At 53.5% G+C, this 20195-nt stretch overlaps 1 protein-coding gene across 5 annotated transcripts in view; it reads left to right on the top strand.

Annotated features, from left to right (window-relative positions):
- DENND1A (DENN domain containing 1A) overlaps positions 1-20195 on the top strand; it is a 489670-nt gene that overhangs the window by 446761 nt on the left and 22714 nt on the right. For 3 of the 5 annotated variants that reach the window (XM_040631858.1, XM_040631855.1, XM_040631856.1), the window contains one exon: positions 15695-15751. The exons of the other annotated variants lie outside the window; for them this stretch is intronic. In XM_040631858.1, the coding sequence (XP_040487792.1) occupies positions 15695-15751 (57 nt within the window). The remainder of the gene's footprint in view (positions 1-15694; positions 15752-20195) is intronic. 5 annotated transcript variants of the gene reach the window in all.

Genomic DNA, 20195 nt, shown 5'->3' with positions numbered 1-20195 from the left:
CTGTCGTTGACCTCCCCCAGAGCTGCCCCACCCCACTTCTGCCAGGGCGTCAGTCCACTGCACCCCTACATCTCTCTCTTTCCAGGGTCACATGTTGCTCTCCTCAACTGGTCTGTGAGGCACAGGGGTCTCAGAAAACATCAGCGAGCACTGAGATAGGCCAGCTCTTTGGTCCTGCCAAGTGTGCGACTGTCCCCAGGATTCTCTCCCCTATCACAGATTCGCCTGGTGGTCAGAGAACTTACGCAAATATTAGGGCCCTGCCAGAGTCACCCCCACCCAAGACCCCCTACCCACACCCCTTTTGGGCTGGAGGCACTTGCCATCCTCCAAGGCCAGTGCTTGTCACCTTGCAAGACCCTGCTAAGTGCCCCCCCACCCCCCGGACAGAGTCCCATCCTTTTGTCCCCAACACACAATTTGTACTCATTCATTGCACTGCTCTTCGTGGGTATCTGCTCCAGGCCAGACCGCATGCTGGGCGCTGGGGACTGTGGGGCAGGGGTGGGGGGGCTCCATTAATCAACTCCTACCCTATCTGCTGCCAGGAATATCCTTCCTCTTCTGTTCCTCCTGACAAAAGCCCATCAACCTGTCAGGCCACCTCAAGAGCCCCTTCCCGCAGAAGCCCTCCCTGCCGCCTCCGAGCAGAGCTGTCCCCTCCCTGCCCTGGGTCAGCACCATCCCCTTGCATTGGCACCCTGTCCCGAGACAGGGACCGTATCAGCCTCAGCTCCGTGACCTTGGCAGCCTCACAGGGCCTGGTGCAGATGACTTGCCCAGGGAGAGTTTGGGGAATGACCAAGTGGTGAGTGAGTGAATACATGAAAGGTGGCGAGTCACAGGAAGAGGTGGGGGAAGTTCGTGCACTCCTTGAGCCCTTGAGCAGCCAGTCAGTTCAGCAGAGAGGGAGGAACCAAAAGCAGGGGTGGCTGGTGTTCCGCAGTGCTTGTGTTCCCTTTACAGCCCCACGTGTGGTGCCGCGCCTGAGCGACAGGCCTCCTGCGTTCCCTGAGTCTGTACACGCTCAGCAGCGTGACAGCGGGGCCTCTTTGCCAGAGGACTGACCAGAGCCTAAAAACAGCATTTCTTTTAAGGTCTGTGCTGGAGCAGCTCCGAATCCAGCTCCCTGCCAGGGAGATATTGAGCCCAGCAGGACAAGAGCAGGAAACCTGATTCAGCGAGACCAGAGGAGGCATTTTCTCAGATTAGAATTCTCTGTGCCAAAGGTGGGGAGTTTATCACAGTAGGGAAGGGGAAATAAAACATAAAATATTGAAAATAAATTATATCCCACAAGCAAGATCCTCTGAGAGAATCGACTCGGTGTCAGGGGCCGTGCAGGGAGTCCCCACCCCATGGCTACAGGAGTGCTGTGCCAGGAGCTGCCTGTCCCGTTTGGCCCCCATCAGTTCCTAAGCACATGTGTGAACTAGGTAAATTATTAACCTGGCCGTGCCCAGAGGGAAAGGATGACGGGGACTAACAGAGCGGTGGCACTGGAAGGAGGGGTCAGATGGATTGGGTTGGTTTTCATTATAACGTGGACGGACGGTGTGGGACTCAGGCCTCTGACAGGCATCACCTCACTTAACCTTCTCAACAAACCTTTAAGATTGTGCAGTTGCTATTATCTCCAGAAAGCCAATGCTCAGAGAAGTTAAGCAACTTTCCCAAGGTCACACAGTAAGTGGCAGAGCAAAAATTCCAAACCAGGTCTATCTGATGCTGGAGACTGGGCTCTCCCTCAGTCTGCCCCTCTCGTCAGACCCTCATCATCATTTACACCTGGTTCCTGAGGCATCTGGTGGTAGCTGCCGGTGGTTTGGGACTTGCTTAGACTCCAGCAGTGTGGCATAGGATGGCCGTGGAGATCACTGTCACTTTGTTCTGGCTCTCCCTCACTCCTGGCTAAAGCTCACGGCCACTGCCTGGATTTGGGACTTGGCTTTCTCCCCGAAATAAACCTACAGAGTCCCAGATTCCTTAACACCATTAAGGGGCAGTGGGGGGAGGGGGGTTGCAAAAGCAGCAGCAATGCTGCCCTCCTGGTGTCTGCCAGGTGTTGGGCAGGGTGCCCAGTAGGTGTTTGCATTGTTTCACAAGGTCTTACCCAGACTGGGGCACTAAGGTCTAGAGTGCGCCGCTTTTCAGGAGGGGCAAGGGCCTCACTCTAATCCCCTGGCCGGTTGGCTGGATTCGGATTCAAAGCCCTGGCTTCTCCTACCTGACCTCCAGCCCCCCTGACCGGGAGGCAGCTTGGCAGCAAAAGCTGCACGCCAGCCTCCTGCACACTCGATCTGAGATCGCGCTGAACGTGTCCCTGATTTAGGTTATTGTTTTGCCCGCGTTAGTTTTATTGTCAGTCGGCTTCGTTCCATATCTTCTGGAATATTGTATCGCATTTGTTTGTTTATACTGCAGAGAATTTTAAAATGTAATAAAAGTACGAAAACAGAATATATAAAAGGGACTTCTCCCAGGGGATTGTTGATTATATCCCACTTGAAATGCAAAGTGTGGTAGGGGATTAACATTGCCTGGAAGCAGTTGAAACTGAATTTCTGAGAATTTGCTGCGCATCAGCCATATGGTTCCATGGTTACAGCTACCTCCTTGGCCCTCCCTGGCGTGCCCCAGTCCCAAACTCCTTCTAGGTGGATCCCTGTTTGCACTTTCCAGAGAAGTAGACAATAAAATGTTTGCAGAGGGACAGTGGGTTGGATCTTGGCAAGACGGTGCCTTGAGAGGCCAGGTGGGATAAAGTAGTCAGCAGAAGCCAGGAGATGGGGACTAACCAGGGGATGGTTCTCTCCACAGATTGGAGGGTGGAGGTGGGGAAGGGGCAAGAGGGAAGCTTCTGCCCCAGGGCTGTCTTCCAACACTTTTATTTGCCCAAACCATGATGACCAGCTAAGAATTCTTCCCCTGCTGCCCTCCTGTCTTTGTGACTAAAATTCCTGAAGCTTTTTGCCAGGCAGAACTCTGAGTTATTCTTTTATGCCCTCTTTAATTCCTTCCTTCACTTATTCAACATATAATGAGCAGCATGCGGCTGCCAAGCCCTGCCCAAGGCCTCCGGGTCACAGAGGAATAAGAAGTTGTCCTGCCTTCATGGCACTCGTTGTCTGGGAGAGACAGTCAGCAAACCATACGGAAAGAGCAACGCTAATGGACATAAGGGTACTGGCAGGAGAGGGGCCCTAAGATGTCTGGGGGAACCAGGGCAGACTTCTCAGAGGAGGTGACATTGCTGCTGGATATTAGGTGGAGCCAGAGGAGGAGGGCATTCCAGGTAAAGAGAGTGACATACGTAAAGGACAGGAGAAGCTGGCTCTTCAGAGAAGAGGGGGGCTAATGTGGGGAAGCAAGAGGCCAGGAGGCAACCGGCAAGGGCTGGGAGCCAAACTGCAGAGATGGGCAGTGCCCGGGTCTTGGGGGAGCTTGAAATGTATCTTGTGGGTGTCCAGGAGCCAGTGAGGGTTGTATCTGAGGGAATGGCATCTGGGAAGATTTACGCTGGGCCGCCATGGGAACGGGGGAAGTAGGGAAACTGCTAATGAGGCTGCTAACTCACAGTCAAGAGCTAGTGGGAGTCTGACCCGGGACCCCATTACGGGTGTGAAGAGGAGGGAAAGATTTGAGAGAGACCTGGGAGACAGACAGAACTTGGTGATCTGCAGGATGCTGTCCGTGGGAGCTGTTGGTGCTCTCCCTTAGAATGATACAAGGCTGGACGCAGGCTGCATTTCTCTTCCTCCAGCCAACACGCTCTAATGAGATCTGAGGCACGGCCCATGACAACAGGAACGTCTGTTGGGGTGTGCAGGGCCAGTGGCCATCCGCCTCTGTAGCCCGGGGTTCTGCTGAGGGACAGAATGGGCAGCTTGGAGGAAGTAGGATACAGTGACCTCTACCCTCTCTGTCCCGCTTTTGCCCCAAGGCCATCTACCAACCCCCTTCCTTTTTCTACTCTCTCGGGGTCCTGGAACCAGGGTACCCATAGCTTCTTCCAGCCTTCCAGCCTCTCTCCCATCCCAGGGTGTGGAGTGTTATGGCTCCTGCTCTCTGGGTTGCCAGCTCTCCGGTGTCCCGGGTCATCTCCGCCAAGGATGATGTACAGTATTATGCTAAACCCACTTTATGGGCAGCCCCTTAAAATGCAGCCTGTGCCCGTGATGGATGGAGAGCATCCGGTTGTTTAGCCAGCCACTTACGGTTTGTCGCAAACCTGCAAGAACCACACTCAGGCGTCTTGTTAGGCCTGTTGCGACAAGGACCCCATAAATAAATAGCAGAGCGTGTCTTGGTGCATCAGGGCTGGGGTATGGAAATAGAGGCACTGTATAAATAATACATATTTACAAAATAAATATATCAGTACGTTAGCGTATGCAGCCATAACCAAATCACCCAGCGTAACAACCCGAAAGGCTCCGAGGGTCGGCCACGTGATTGGCTCCCATCCATCAGTGTGCATCAGCATTAGAAATGACCGCCGAAGGGAGGGGGTCCTCCTCCTGCCTGCTGACCTCGAGGCCTTTGAATTGAGACAAGTGGTGCGGTTGCAGGTGGGCATCCTGACACACAGCTTTCCTGCCAGGGTTTGAAGCCTACCGCGGCCGTGTGTTCCTACAGATGTCTTAAGGTCTGCCGCCAAACAGAAGGCTGATTAGCACCAAGTTGCAGGATGTAATGGGGTGCACCTCCAGGAAGATGGCTAGCTGGCGGGGGGGGGGGGGGGGGGAGGCGGAACGGATTTTCAAATCGTGCAGATTTGCTTTAGCTTACGAGGAGAACCCGTGGCTTGACTTTCCTGGTGACTCTTACCAGAGGCCTGTAACTTTCAGCCTTTCACCCTGAAGGTAGCACTGCGTTTTCAGAAAGGCGGTTCCCTGTCTCTGCCGCCCCTTTCTGAGCCGTGAGCCCCACTGGGCATCTGGCTCTAGCATCTGGAGTTCCGAAGCAGCAGCTGACAGAATGGCCACTGGAGTGGGCGCCCCTCCCCTGGCTCGTAATGGCACAATGCTGGATTTCAGTATTTTAAATGAAAAATATATGCAGTTAGCTGTGCGCTGACAATGTCCTTGAGGATTTGACAGTGAGATTTTCCAGCAGTTGGTCTTCGTTAGGATCCTGGCGGTGTTTAATAAGGCAGTCGAACTGCTGGCACCTTGGGTTCCTGTTTGTTCTCCGAGGGCTCTGGGGCCGCTGCGGTAAGCACATCGACCAGAGCTGATCATTACAAGGGCGTACGCCACCATGAATAAAAATGTCACACGTTTTCCCATCTCACAGCGGTACAAAATGTCAGTCCTGTCAAACACACATTGCGGGGAGCTGTGTGCAGTCCGTACAAATTGGAGAGCTGCATATTCCCCCAGCCTTCTGATATTCTTCATTTGAAGCTGAAGAAAAACAGTTGTTAACCTATTAGCTAGGATTTTAAACTCTGCTGAGGCGGTGGAGGGGTAGACTTTGACACAGATAGAAATGTATTCCAGGGTCCAGGAATTTTAAAACCCGGTTCTCCATCCATTTGTTACAAGGGAAGAAAAAAACCCCTCTGTCGAGTGAACCTGACTGTCTTTCTTTAACAGACACACTGGGGAAATTTGGGGATGTTTCACATCTAAGCTTCCTAGTGCTTCCCGCTTTTGCATTCCACTCAAAAAGTCTCCTGCTTTTTGGGATGGCCCTGGGGCGCAACCTGTTGGACCAGGATACCTCTAGGTTGGGAGTTTTTCCTCATCAAAAGCCTGCCAGAAATGTTGCCAGCCTTGCAGACTGAGTGACTGGAGTCCAGGGACAATGACTGGTTGGTCCGGGTCCGTCGAATGCTGGGCGATGGCCTCCCTGATCATTTCGTAGCCAGTCCCACGGTCTTGGGCAAGCGTGTACTTTGCACGTAACCATGTGCGGGCCTTGTGCCCGGAGCCAGGGTCCAGGTGTGAACTAGACACAGCACCACCTTTGAGGGGCCCGCTGTCATCAGGGGAGGGACAGAAGAAAGAAACCCGACTCTGTCAAGCCAGGAAGAGAGAGGTGGCTTCCAGGGAAGGGAGAGACCTGAGGGATGAGCAGGACCCATCAGGAAGGCGAGCACGAGAAGGGCACAGGACAAGCACGTGATCACAAAGAGCGGGAGCATGTGAGGGACAGGGCCGGGTCTGTATCGGGCTAGCCGGAAGGGGCCGCTTGTGGTAGGGTGCATCATGGGGCGGGTGGGGGCAGGGCTGGCCTGCCAAGGACAGTGTGTGGGGCTGTGACCAGCTTCCCGGGCTGCAGGTGGATGGGAGGATGGGGGAGAACAGCAGGGAGAGCAGTGTGGAGGCCGTTGTGACATCAGACTCTCTGTCCAGAGGCTGCAGTGCAGTCCTATCTGTACCACTGCAAAATCAGGCGAAGATTTTTATTTTAATTTGCTGGTGGTGTACTGCTTGGGGTGGACATCATTCTGGAGATGATAAATTAGCCTCGGTTTTGCTGAGCTGGCCCCGGCCCTTAAATGCACTGAGCAAACCCTCACTGAGTCAGGACACAGGCCTGGTGAAATGCAGGTGGTGGCAAAGATGGACCCTTCTGTGTGGTCAGAACAGACAGAGCAGGACAAAAAGCTCAAAGGATATTGGAGGAGAACTCCCAGGGAAAGGGGAGCACCCTCAGTCTTGAGGGGATACATTTCAGCACCTTCCTTCTGCTGTGTATATCGGGTGTGATGGAAGGAGTGTGGGCTCCTTTGGGGCCAGACATACCTGGGCTTGGATCCTGGCTCTGCCACCTGTTAGCTGTGAGGCCTAGCCTGGACAGGTCACTGAGCCATGTAGCCTGTTTCTTCATCTGCCAAATGGGGATTTTACCTTCTCTGCAGGGTTGTTGAGGTCATTAGAGACCTTACGTGTCGAGCTCCTAGCACAGGACCTGGTATGTAGCAAGTGCCAAAACACAGTAGCCCGTGCTGGTACCTGGGGGCTTTTCTCTCCCAACATCTGGAAGCCCCTCCTCCTATCCCCCCACCTCCTGGGAATGTCACCCAGGCACCCACCTCCAGCTTCTTTCTGGGCAGAGAATGGCACGTATCAGCAGAGCTCCCTGCCCAGCCCCGGCCGCATCTGGTGCCCGACCTCCGGCCGCCAATGGGATGCCCCCTATTCAACGGCTAGCAGCTGCACCTGACTAAAAACAAAAGGCTCCCCTCCCCCGCCCCACTTCTGGCCCTCCTCCCTACCTCCCCGCCTCTGTCCCTCAAGCGGCTGGGGTCACCCGGCCCCCTCACAGCCTTCCTCACAGCTGCCTTGCCGCTTTTGTTCAGCATGTGAACTTCCCCATCAGCCAAGCTCCTTGCACGGGAAGTAATCAGGGATCTTGACAAGGCTTCAAACCACAAATGCCACTACAAATTAACCAGCACCACTACAAAATACTACTCCTGTCAACATCAGGGAGGAACGCAGTGCTCTTCAGGACCAGGCTGAGATGTCTTTCAGCTCCGCACTCACTCACTGTGGAGAAAGTGCCTAGGACCAGCCTGAGAGAATGGCCTCGCCAGGTGACTTGTTGCGGGGACTGAACCCTAAGCACACCCTCTCCAGAGACGATGGCTGACAGACCCAGTGGCAGGTGCTGTGGCTTTTCTCGAAGGGCCACTGTCAGTCCCGAATGTCCCCTCACAGATGGTGCCTCTGGATGGCGAGTCACAGGGCATATTGAGACCTTCCTCTGGAGCCCAACAGCCACAGACTGAAGACCAGCGCCACCAGCTCCCTAACTATGTCGTGTGAAGTTCAGCAAGAGGCTTCTGTTTCCCCATCTAGAGAATGGGGATCATGATAGAGCCTCTATCCAGAGTTTTAGAACTGACTGGGATATTCAGAGTAACACTGGCCCATCCAGGGTGCTCCAGGATGAGACACCACTACACCCCCCCTTGTCACCTGGTATGGGCCAGTTGAAAACTTCTTCCTCAGCCATGATAGAAAAGTCCACCCTGGGCCACATCTTTTAAGAGATTATAGCCTGGAACTTAGAGTTACCTCTGCAGGTGCTCAGGGCCCGAAGATGCCAGGACCCCGTCGAGGGGCCCCAGGCCCTGCCCCACGCTGCTGGCACAGAGCGAGTGCCACAGGACACCAACGCCCAGCCTCTCCAGCCATCCTCGCTGAAACTCTGAAGACGAGGCAGGCATTTGATCCTCGCACCAAGCAGGACCAGCTCTCTCAAGGGTGGACGAGAGGACCGCAGGTAATGACAGGAGCTGGGGGACAGGTAGGAGCTGTGCCTAAGAGAGCTGGTTGGGCATTTCAAAGGACACACTCCACACAAATATAGCTTTAATACACTCCTTTTTGGAGGCATATCAAAAGGAGCCCTCTTTTATTTCCATATCTTGCATAATAGCGACTTTCCAGTCCCAAGGAGTAGAGGAGCCCTGCTCTCAGCCCAGAGGCCCTTTGTAAAGCCACGGAAAGCTTTGTCTTCCTCTCCCTACCGGGGCCGTTTCATGCATAGGTCAGAGCATTGATGTGGCTACTAGCCAGGAAAATTAACCAGGTGAACTCTCTCCTCGTTAAGCAGTGACAGAGTTTAATTGTGAATTTTCTCTTTCTCCTTCTCTCTTCCTGGGAGCGTTATCGGGTTGGGTCATGTCCCTAGGACAGAGAAATCCCAGGCATCTGTCCAGCCTCCCCTTTGGGGACACCAGGGCCTCCTCCTTGTGGACTAGACAGTCTAATGGGGAAGAGACAACTCACCACCATACAGACACAGGACCTGAGACCCCCTTTTGGGCCTGGGAGGCCAGCTCTCAACCTGCAGCTGCCGTCAGGCACCTTCTCCAGCCCTTGAAAAGAGGAAGTGTGGGGGCCCTGGCTGGCTCCCTAAGCAGGTTGCCTCCCCACCCCCAGTTTTGCATGCACAGCCTTCTGCCTTCAGCAAAGCTGGTTGGTCCCTATGGCCTCAGGCATCTGTGTTCTTCTACTTCCTTCCCCATGCCACCAGGCTTTGGTTGGCATCTGGCCTGTCTCCCCACCGACTTTGACATTTCACCTTCTGTGTGGCCTTAGGTAGCACCTGTTCCTCTACCCCCTCCCTGCACCTGGTTTCACAGAAGCCAAATGGGGATGCTGATGGTGACGTTGAAGGGATGATCGGATGATCCAAGGTGTGTCCTCCATGGGGACTGAGTAAATCCATGCTTCGCTTCCTAAACAGTCAGCCCCTCCCACGTACATCACAGGACCCCTGCCCCAGCCCACAGTTAACTTGAGATGAGCTCTTTGACCCTCTTCTGGAGGCCTGTCATCCACTGCTCTATGTGACCCTGGGAAAGTCCTTGCCTCCCCCTCATCTGTGAAATGGGGTGATGACCCTCATTCCTGTCCAGAGGATTCCCCTGGCTAGTGAGTGAGCTGGTTAGTGGTTAGGCACTGTGCAGGCTGACCCTCCCCCCCCCAAAACACACACACTGCACTCTCTGCCCCAGGTCCGTGCTGCCAGTCAAGCATTCTCCACCTCGTAGCCCTGTGCAGGGCACCCGCTCATCCATGCTGCCCGGGTAATTAAGTTGATATTCCAACACTGCTTCCCCTCCTGACCTTTTGGAAACAATGTGTTCTGCTGCATCAACAAATTAACTGCAAATCAGATGCTGTCTTCATAAATGTGGGTTTCATATCCAATGAGCATACTCACCTGGCCCACACGGCTGACTGATGCAAATGCCAAGGGCCGGGCAGAGGCCAAAAGTTCCTCTTCTCTTTGGGACTTCAGTGTCAATCATACTTCCGAGCTTACCCTCTCACGTTTACATCTTGCCGTAGTTGGGTGGCCAGGGCTGGTGAGTTCACAACACGGAGGCCTAGGCAGGACCCTGTGGCTGGGGGGGAAGGTCTGTCCTTAGAAGCCCACCCATCCTCCTCCCATCCATCTTCTACACCAGGGACACCAGGGCCTCTGATATGTCCCTCCCTGCCTAAATCCCTCCCATCTGCTCTCAAAAGAAAAGTCACATTTCTTAGCCTGATATTCAAGGCCCTATTATGTGACACCACCCGCCCCCCCACCGGCCCATCCAAGGTCCTGGCCTGCCTTGTCCTCATATTCATCCTTGCTCTATTCGTGTTGGGCCACTGTGGTTCCCCATATCATGCAATTGAACTCCCTACCACGCCCATCCAGGAAGAAGCTCTTCCTCTGTACCTCCACAGACTTCTGCAACCCTCTATCCCTGCTGTGTTGTAACCCCTTCGATCAGAGAGGGAGCCTTAGAGGACAGGACCATATCCTGCTCACTGAGGTGCAGCATATACGCCACTATTTGTTAAATGAATGAACAAATGAATCATGTGCCTCCTTTGGAATGCCCTGGAAAGAACTGCTCGAATAAAGAAGGAAGGGGAAGATGTGAGTCACTCTCATGAGCCTCTTCTCTTAGACACAGATCTCTAACAACAGATTCTAACTTCAAATGGATCAGAAAAACCATATCAGAAAGGATTCCAGATGACTTTAGAAATTTGGGTTGACAAGGGTAGTACAGTATACTAAGAATACCTGCTTGTCTTAGTTCCTGCCACTAGCTATGTGACCTCCTGCTAGTCCCTTAACCTCTCTGGGCCTCCTGTTTCCTGCCACTATCGCAGGGAAATATCCTTCTCTAACTTACCTCACCAGGGGATGTGAGGCTCAAAGGAAGGAGGAGAAGCAGAAACCCGTTGAAAGGAAAACACATCATATAAATAAGAGAGATTATTATTAAAATCCAGTACCTTCAACAGTGCCTTGCTGACAACACACTTCCTTGGAAAACCAAGGTCTTCCCATCCACAGGACTTTTCTGGGAAGACTTGTGAATCCAGCGGGGGAACAGAGGATCGACTGGTACCGCGCATCGCCGGGGGCTGGGCTAGAGCCCCACAGCCATGATTGCGCCCCAGCAACATCCTCACATGGGTGCCTGCGACTCAGGCGTTACTCCAGACAAGTGAACTGGGACTTAGGTTTATAAACTCACCCAAGCGGCCGAGCTGGTATTGAACTCAACTAGAAAACGACGGAGCCAAGACATGAGCCCACATCTTTCTAAGCCAAAGTATATTTCTGGGGGTTTTAGCCCAAATACTCTTTGTACTGTAAGAAAGATTTTTTCCGTGATGTAGGTCAGATGCCACCAGACCATACATTTCTTAAGGACAAGAACTTTATCTTTTTTCTGAATCTGTGGGCCCTGGCTCCAAGCAGTTGTTCCATAAACACACATAGGAATCTTTCCACTCTGTGGGAATGAATCTGCTTCCGCAATTGGACATGACCTTCGGGAAAACAGGTGCATGTGTTGATTATCAAAACCTCCAGCCCCACTATCCTCCCCCACTCCCCGCCGCCCCAGCCCAGCTCAGGAAGTGCCAGATGAACTGTTGAATGGAACTCTTCTAGCAGAAGATTGCCAAAGGCCCAGGCTTTTGAATTCACTCAAGAAACAGCAGTCAGTGTAGCCACGTTTTGATCTAGTCAGGGAATCGGGGATCTCATACAACGTGATTTCTGTGCAAAGGTTCCTGGCCCTGGCCCTCTCAGTTCTCTGCTCCTTCTGATTTAAGGGGCTCCGGGGTTTGCCTCCACCTACTCCAGAGGCGGGAAGAGCCCTGGAAGCACAGTTGAGGCCTGAGACCCACTTGCAGCAACACTCCCCGTTATCAGCTGGGGGCCGTGAGTGGTCACTTTCCCTCTCTGCGGTCTGTTTCTTTGCCCACAGATGACGTGCTCCTTGCTGCTAGGGCCATGGGAAGACATGAGCAAGCTGCTCCCAGCCCTGGACTGCGGGCTGAGGTTCAGAGAAGAGTGAGAATAGATCTGCACCCTCAGGGAGTAGGGGGGCGTGGGGGGTGCTCCTGGCTCACCTGAAAGACTTTTTTTTTTTTTAAGATTTTATTTATTTGACAGAGAGAGACAGCCAGTGAGAGAGGGAACACAAGCAGGGGGAGTGGGAGAGGAAGAAGCAGGCTCCTAGCAGAGGAACCTGATGTGGGGCTCGATCCCAGAACGCCGGGATCACTCCCTGAGCCGAAGGCAGACGCCCAACGACTGCACCACCCAGGCACCCCACGCCTGAAAGACTTTCAGTGTGTCCTGGCCAGATCCACAGCCTCCCCCGGCCCCGCTCACACCGTCGTAGCCCCCACTTTCACTTAGTCCCCGATTCAGCTTCCAAGCTCTGGGGCCATGATCTGGAAAATGATGTGTCGAGTTGATCCTTCCCTGGCTTCTTTCTTCACTCTCTCTTCCCACCCAGATCACTACCAGTCACCCCTGTGGCCTCTTCTAATTGTCCCCAGAGTCCTCGGCTCTCTCCAGCCTGCGTCCCCAGCTGTCATCCCACCCCAGCAGGCTTGGGAAACTCTCCGAGTGTTGTGTTCACTGGCACCTGGCCCTGTTTACCCCGGCAGTGGGGCCCTCACAGACATACCGCATTACCCTTTCATAGTGTCTTTAAATCCCCTTGACTTACTCTGCTCGCTTCTAGATCGGGTGTGACCAAGAGTCTGCCTTCTTCCCACCATTTATAAATTCAGTTGCAGAATAACCAGCACTTCCTGGTGACAAAGGAAAAGAAGTTAATTTTGAAATCTGGAGAACTAACTTTTTTTGAGTCTGTACGTGTGCCAGGAAGTTAAAGCCAAAAATCATTTGCTGAGCACCTATTATGTACCAGTCCTATGCTGGCCCCCAGGATAAACAGATGAGACGACGAGGCTAGGAACGACAGCCTGTGTGCTGTGAATACACATTGGCAGGGGAGGGTAGGGAGGGCCTCTTGGGGGAGGTGGTGCTTGAGCCCGACACCCAAAGGACAAATAAGAGGCACCCAGGGTGAGACAAAAGGAAATGGAAGGGTATTGCAGGCAAAGGGGCCAGCATGGCAGCACAAGAACATGTGAAGCACTGGGGGGGGAGCTGGAGGGAGAGCTGGGTCGGATGGCGGTGGTGTGGGGCCCAGGGGAGATGGGGGGAAGCACCAGAGATGAGACAGCAGAGGTCTGTGGGTGGGGCCCAGCGTCTGGAGGGCTTTGAACACTTCGGGTGGCATTTTCCAGGGGCTATTAACGCCTAGTATAGGGAAAGGGAGTCTGGGTTCAAATAAATTGGAGAAATAGGACGTAAAAGAAGAAAAGTTAATAGGGTTTTGCCTGTTTAAGGTGGGTTTTTTATTGCAAGACTTGGCAGCCTTTGCTGTGCTAACTGGCATTGTGAATCTCCAAAAGGAGCAAGGCAGTAGACAGCATTTCCCAGACTCATCTGGCTGGGGAACCCCCTTTTCTTCCTTCGTACAATGCATCTCCCGGGATGCACTGGGAGACGCTGGCCTTCCACTGAGATGATTTAAGCTAGCGAGCGACACGACTGGGCGTGTATTTTTTTTAAGTCCCCTCTGGAGCAAGCATGGAGATGGATGGGGAGGGGAGAGGCTGGAGCGGGGATCCTGCTAACAGTTATAGTTGCTAACGTGTACTGACGGCCCTGTGGGAAGATTGTGGCCAACATGGTCTCTCTGAGTCTTCCGGACAGCCCCCTCAGGTGGGTGGGGCCGTTACCTGCATTTGCAGGTGAGGAACGGAAGGCTTAGTTGGTTAAATCATGGGCCTGTAGAAATCCAAAGGGTAGAAGGGTGCTAGGGTTCAGTCCAAGACTGTCTGACCCCAGGGCCGCCCCAGGAGCGCTCTGCCACCCCCACCAGCAGGGGTGGAAATAGCTCGGTCAGAGGCAATGAGCCCTGAGGACTGGGCTGGAGAATGGATCACCCAGCGGCAGGCAGAGCGGCCAAAAACAAGTGGCCAGTGGCGGGGAGGGGGGGAGGGTTGCGGGGAGTCGTGTGACGGGTATGGACAAGGCAGCAGCCTATGCCTATGGGACTGTGCAGGCGGCTCCCCTCTCCCTGTCCTTTTACTTTCCGCTGCGGAGCAGTGGGAGCTGAGGGGCTCCAATCCCTTGTGCCCGAGACTTTTCCTGTAAACATGAAAGAGAAGAAATAGGGCTTAGTGGGTTGCCATGCTCATCTCACTGGGTGGCGTCCCCACCCCCCAGGTGGCCTCCAGCTGAAGACAGGTCTGTGAGCATAGTGTGGCCCACACTGCCAGCTAACAGCACAGGACCTGGGAAGCCACAGTGTACCTCCCTCCAGACGTGCTCTGAATGTGCTGTGAGGGACCCCAATCTGGTACCGAGTCCCTCTGCCAGCTCTCCCACAGGCCCTGTCCTGGGCAGCAGGGACCCAGGGACGCCTGAGACATGGCCCCTACTCTCCAGGAGTTGGGTACAGAGAGTGAGTCCCAAGGCAGGTCTGGTATCTGAAGAATCACTCCAACCCAGTGAGGCTCTAAAGCGCTGTCCAAGAGAAACGTAGCAGGAGCCTCGATGCAAGTCACATGGGGAATTCAAAATGTTTTGGTAGCCACATTAAAACCTAAAAAGAAATATGAAATTAACAATATTTAACCAAATGGCCAAAATAGTTTTTATTCCAACATGTAATCAATATAAAAAAATATTGAGATGTTTTACATACTTGTTTCAGACTAAGTCTTTGAAATCCAGTGTGTATTTTATGCTTAGAGCGCATCTTAATTCAGACTCATCATATGTGGCCACTGGCTGCTGAAGTGGGCAGTACAGGGCTTGACTTGGTCAAATAATGACATACCTTTGTGAACGGAGTGGCTGAATGGAAGGAACCAACTGGAAGCCTCGCGGGGTTTGCAGAGGGTCCGTGGTCTTGGTCTGTCACGGGTACTTACTTTCCTTTCTCTGCCTGTCCATCTTCCACACCTGTTCAGGGCATCAACATGGGCAGGCGGTTGAAAGGACAAAGCTTGACTTTCAAAATAAAGGGTTGGTGAATACAGCCAAGAAGCCTGTGCTCTCTTGGTTTTTATTCAAATCCTGATTTCAAAAGCCAAGTGTTTTGTACAATTTTATTTGTTCATCAGACATTTATTTTGCAGATATTTTTTCCCAAGGAATAAGAATGAGTCCCTCAAGGAAATGAACATTTGAAAGATAGTGCAGGGTGCTGGTGGGAGGGAGCCACTGGGCGATAAGTCCCACACAGCAGGGGACATGGGGCAATGGGAGCATTGAAGACTTCATCGGACCCACTATCCTGAATAACAAGTAGACATTTACCAGGCAGATTGGGATGGGATAGGTCATTCCACCCTGAGGGGCAGGCAGGAAACAAGGCATGAGAGCCAAGGACCAGTTGAGGGCCTGCCCAAGGATGAAGGTTGGGAGGGGTCTGTGTGGGGAACGACAGAGCCCAGGTCTCGGAAGACTTGGAATGCCAGCCCAGAGCCTTGTTGCACTGTCACCCAAGGAGGCAGGGAGGACAGCAGAGGTCTCGAGGCTGGGGTGCAACAGGGTCACGTTGCATTTTAGAAGCTTCCCCTGGCCTGTGTGGAGAATGGCTGGAGGAGATCCAGACGGGAACCCTGCTGAGAAATGATTACAGAGATCCAGGCCTCAGAAATGCACGTGCAGGACCCGGTGACCAGTTGACACGGGGGTGAGAGAGCGGGAGGCATCGAGGACGTTCCTCGGGGTCTGGCTTGGGTAACTGGATGCTTCCTCTCATGTGCCATGTGTGCAAATGCATCCCGCCATCTCCACGTGTACTGATGTTTTAAGTTTCGCTTTAATGCAGCCACAAAGACTCCGTCCCACTCGCCCGCCGCCTCCCAAGATACAGCGCTCGAGGCCCGTGAGTAGCCGGTGGTTCTGCCCTCCCACCTAACACTGCCTGAGCCGTTCTCCCCGCCTGACTAAACCTCGGGAGTTTGAACTCAGCTGCCTTGCAAAACCGAACCGGGAATTGGGTTTTTCAGCTTCCCTTTCTGCGTGGCATGAACCCGAACTTGCATTTTTCTGGGCTTGTCTCTCCTTTTTCCTGAGCCAGTTTGGCGGCTTGCAGGTCGGAGCTGTAGGTAGCCGCGAGCCACGTGTGGTGTGTCTGCCGTGTGTACGTCGTTTGAGCACGTCTCCTAGGTTGAGTCCTGTTCTAGCCAACGAGCTTTAAAGTGTAGCTCCAACTGCCTCTTCCTCAACAAAGGAAGCAGAAGTCTGGCAGCAGGGGTCTCGTTCCTGCCAGAGCTGGGTTTGGAAATGCATTTGATGTCCGTTCTGCGAGGGCAGAGGCTACGCCCAGAGAATCTCGAGCTGCCCCAGGCGGAGATCGGCCTCACATAGAGCCCCACCTTCCCCAGTGAAGTGCCAAGCGGGGGGGGGGGGGGGGGGGGCAGGACGACATGGGACAAACCCCCCAACACCTGGGAACGGGGTAGGCAAGGCAGCAAGACCCATCTGAGGTTTTTCAAGATAAATGCCGTGGAAAAATATGGGGTATGGGGCCCCCTTTTCCTTGGAAGCTCAGACTTCGGCCATGCCGAGGCATAACCACTGTAACAGGATCCCTTAAAGTGGAAAACTTGCCGGGACCATTTGGCAAGGGCTGTTTACCAGGAGAAGAGTCGCTCGGTCTCATTCAAAGCAGCCACCGCTCCCGCAGCCGGGCAAAAGGGGTCAGGTTCCCGGCCAGCTGTGACCAGAGGTCCCGCAAACCCATGTCCCAACCCCCGCCCTCCTCCTTACAAGCGCACATGTCCACCTCCATCCTGTGACACGTGGCAGCCAAGGAGTGCAGGTGGCCTGGCCCAACGGTGTCTGTTTTTAATCCTCCGTGCACACGCCCGGCATCACTTGGGTGGCTGCTGTCTGCATGGATGTTGGAAAATTCTGTGGCGCTGTTTTCCTTCCCTTCCCTACCATGTGTGGGAGTTAGAGGGCAGGGGTGGAGGTTGGCGGGGATTTAGATCCTTTACCTGCAGCAGTCATGAGTCTGCAGTCCCAGCCACATGTGACGGATCCCTCCTCGACCCAGTCAAACCATGATTAGCCCAAACCCGGTCCACACGGCTCTGGAGGGCCGGCTGGAATGTCTCTGCTCACTGTCATTGGAAGGAAGGCACAGACAGCAAGAAGAATCTGCTTTGTGGAAGTCTCTTGTGGGCTCAAACTCATGTGGCTCAGTGAGAGCTTCAGGACAAGCATTAGTGTGATGGTTTGGGGGGTAGGCGGAGCTGAGCTCGGGGACCCAGGCTCTGTGACCTGTGGACAGTACTGAAGCTCTGAGGCTCACCTCTCTCTCCCTTGAACACACGTCCTCTGTCTCTCACGTGCCCTCATCCTTAGAGGCTTTGCCAGAGTGAGCGGAGATGGCCCTTGTACAGCACGGTGCCTGGCACACAGCAGTGGTCCTTACTCTTCTAAACGGGTTTGTAAACCTTACAACTTCTGAGGAATGACTCGGTTTCTTAGTGACTATCGTTTGCCTAGGACTTTTTAAAGTCAGCAAGTCATCCCCAGCTGGGCCTCACAGTAACCCTATGAAGTACGCATCATCTCCGCCCATCTTAGAGATGAGAAAACTGATGCTTGGGAACTTAACCCAAGTCCCTCAAGTGCAGACAGGGGGTCACCAGACTCGAGAACCCACAGTCTTTCCGGCATACCCATCTCCTGGGACCCTCCGTCTACATTTCCATGGAGTCCGTCATAGTATAAAATACTGGGGCAGGAGGGCACCTGGGTGGCTCAGTCAGTTAAATGTCCGACTCTTGATTTTGGCTCTGGTCATCACCTCGGGGTTGTGAAATTGAGCCCTACGTAGGGCTCTGTGCTGGGCATGGAACCCGCTTTCGATTCTCTCTCTCTCCCTCTGCTCCTCCCCCTTCCCTCCCTTCCTCCCCTCTCCCTCTCTCTCTCTAAAAAAGAAAAAAATAATTTCTCTCTCTCTCAAAATAAATAAATTTTTTAGAAGGCGGGGACGCCTGGGGGGCTCATTCGGTTAAGCGTCCAACTCTTGATTTCAGCTCAGGTCATGATCTCAGGGTTCTGAGATTTAGCCCCGCATCTGGCTCCACACTCCATGGGGAGTCTGCTTGAGATTCTCTCTCCTTCTGCCCCTCCATCACGCATGCATGCGTGCGTGCGCACTCTCTCTTTCCAAAATAAATAAAATCTTTAAAAATAATAATAAATGTTTTAAAACTTCGGCTTTTTAAAAAATAATAAAAATAATAATGAGCCGCAGCCAGCTGGGCTTCTTATGGAATCTCTAGGGTAGTGTTGGGGCTTGGCAAGGGTACAGAGGTTTATTTACTGGGCACCTTTTCTGCACCTAGGACTGTGCCGGGCACTTGTACAATTATGGTCTCAGTTGTCCCTCCAGCCGGAGGAGGCAGAGGCTATCTCCCCAGCTTGCAGCCAAGACCACAGAGATAAGAGGCTAGGCTGGCCTTGGAACCCAGGCCTGCCTCTCCTTAACCCAGCCATCCAGAGGGTTGCTCTCAGAATTTCTTGTAGGGACCTAGGACCCAAGGCAGGCAGGGACTCTCTTGCAAAGCATGACCTGGGGCAGGAGAGGTATTGGAGACCACTCCCGTAGACTCCATGCTGTCTTACCCGTGGGGGGACTTGTGCAGCCTGGGGGAGGCCCAGCCATACCCACTGGCAGCTCAGTACTTGGGAAGACACACGTAGCCCTGAGAACAGCCCAGGTAGCTTTCGCCTCAGCCACTGCACTGGTGCAGGAGGCAACTAGCCTGGTACTTGGTGCTGTACCGGCCCTGGGTTATGGTACGCTAACGAGGCAGGGTGCCTAGTGGAACCAGTTCTCCTGGGCTTGGAAGTCAGAGATGCCTGCCCTGATTTGAATCACAGGTTGGCAATTCCTGGCTGTATGACTTTGGGCAAGGCATTTAATTTCTCTGAATCTTAGTTTCATCATCTGTAAAATGGGTTTAGCAGCACCTGCCTGGTGAGAGTAGTGAAGTCACGTGTGTACAGTGCCTAGCACAGTCCCTGGCATGAAGTGGACCCCACGTATACCCCACTGTGTCACCCCAGGTACCTTCCGCCAAACAGGGTCACTGTGGAACTAAGCTGGGAGTCCTGGAATTTTGTGCTTTCTGGGCCCAGCAGTACCCTGTGCCCCAGAGTCTGTTCACTCTGTGTGCACTCATGTAAGCCTCTCTAGTGGGCACCACTGTCCACTAGGGGTGAACCAGGGAGACATGGGGTGTGGAACCCCTCAAGGGCCTTGAAAAGAATGGCCTGACCAGCGCTCATGTCAGGAGCTTCTGGCCCCCAGCTGGGCTTTATCGGGTACTTATCCGCAAACGTCTGGGCAGGAGTGGGGCCATTGGCCCAGGGTGGCAGGAACATGGGGGCTAGCCATTCAGCCTTTCTGGAAGGAGCTTTGTAGCCTGGCACCTGTGGCTGGAGTTCAGATGTTACCACAGGATTTAGATTTTCTTTTTTAAAAAGAAGAAAAAGGAAAGAGCAGAAGAAAGCTTTGCCAGCGTCTGGTGGGCTAAGGGGAGTGGGTTGGGGCGTGCAGGGGAGAGGCAGGCCGTGGTCGGCCGCATGTGAAGCGCTTTATAAGCTCTGTATTTATTATTTCTTGCTCACCATTAAAATCAAATGTACTCGGTGCTTTTGTATTCAATACACATTTAACCCTGCCGACTTAGATTTCTCAGGTTTTAAATCCAGTGGGGAATTGGCTGGTTTCCCAACTTTCCCCACAAGTCCCCCTTGAACAGAGCTCAAAATCCCTGTTTAGCATTTTCTCCCCTGGCGCTGCTGGGATCCCAGCACCAGCAGGGCCAGTCACCGTTGTGTGTGTTGTGTGTGCATGCGGTTTCTTCCCCCCTCCCAAGCCCCCAGCCCTCCTCAGCACCCCCGAAAGACGGATGTGCTCGCTGAAATATGACGGGCCAGTCGTCGGCACTGTCTTGTGATTTGGGCTTCATTAAGCCATTTTGTCTGTGTGTGTCAGTGCCTGGTTGTGGCTGTGTGTGTGTGTGTGTGTGTGTGTGTGTGTGTGAGATTCGTGCACGTACCTTCGACTCCTGTGCGTGCCTCTGTGAATGTGTAGTTGTGAGACTGTGAATGTCGGCGCCTCGAGGCCTCTGTGCATGTCTCTGGATGGCTGGCTGTGAGTATAATTTTGTGTCTGGCTTTGTCCACACCAGTCAGGTGTGTGTGACTCTGGGTGTGTCTGTAGCTGTGCAGGTGACCGTCTCCAGGTCTGTTGTGCCTTCCTCTCTCCCCCGCCTCACTGCCTCCCTGCTCCCCTCCCCCAC

This window comes from Ursus maritimus, unplaced genomic scaffold (genome assembly GCF_017311325.1).
Source record: "Ursus maritimus isolate PB19 unplaced genomic scaffold, ASM1731132v1 scaffold_17, whole genome shotgun sequence".
Classification (NCBI taxonomy): Eukaryota; Metazoa; Chordata; class Mammalia; order Carnivora; family Ursidae; genus Ursus; species Ursus maritimus.
Note: the sequence above shows the minus strand (reverse complement) of the source record. Positions and strands in the feature narration are given on the sequence as shown.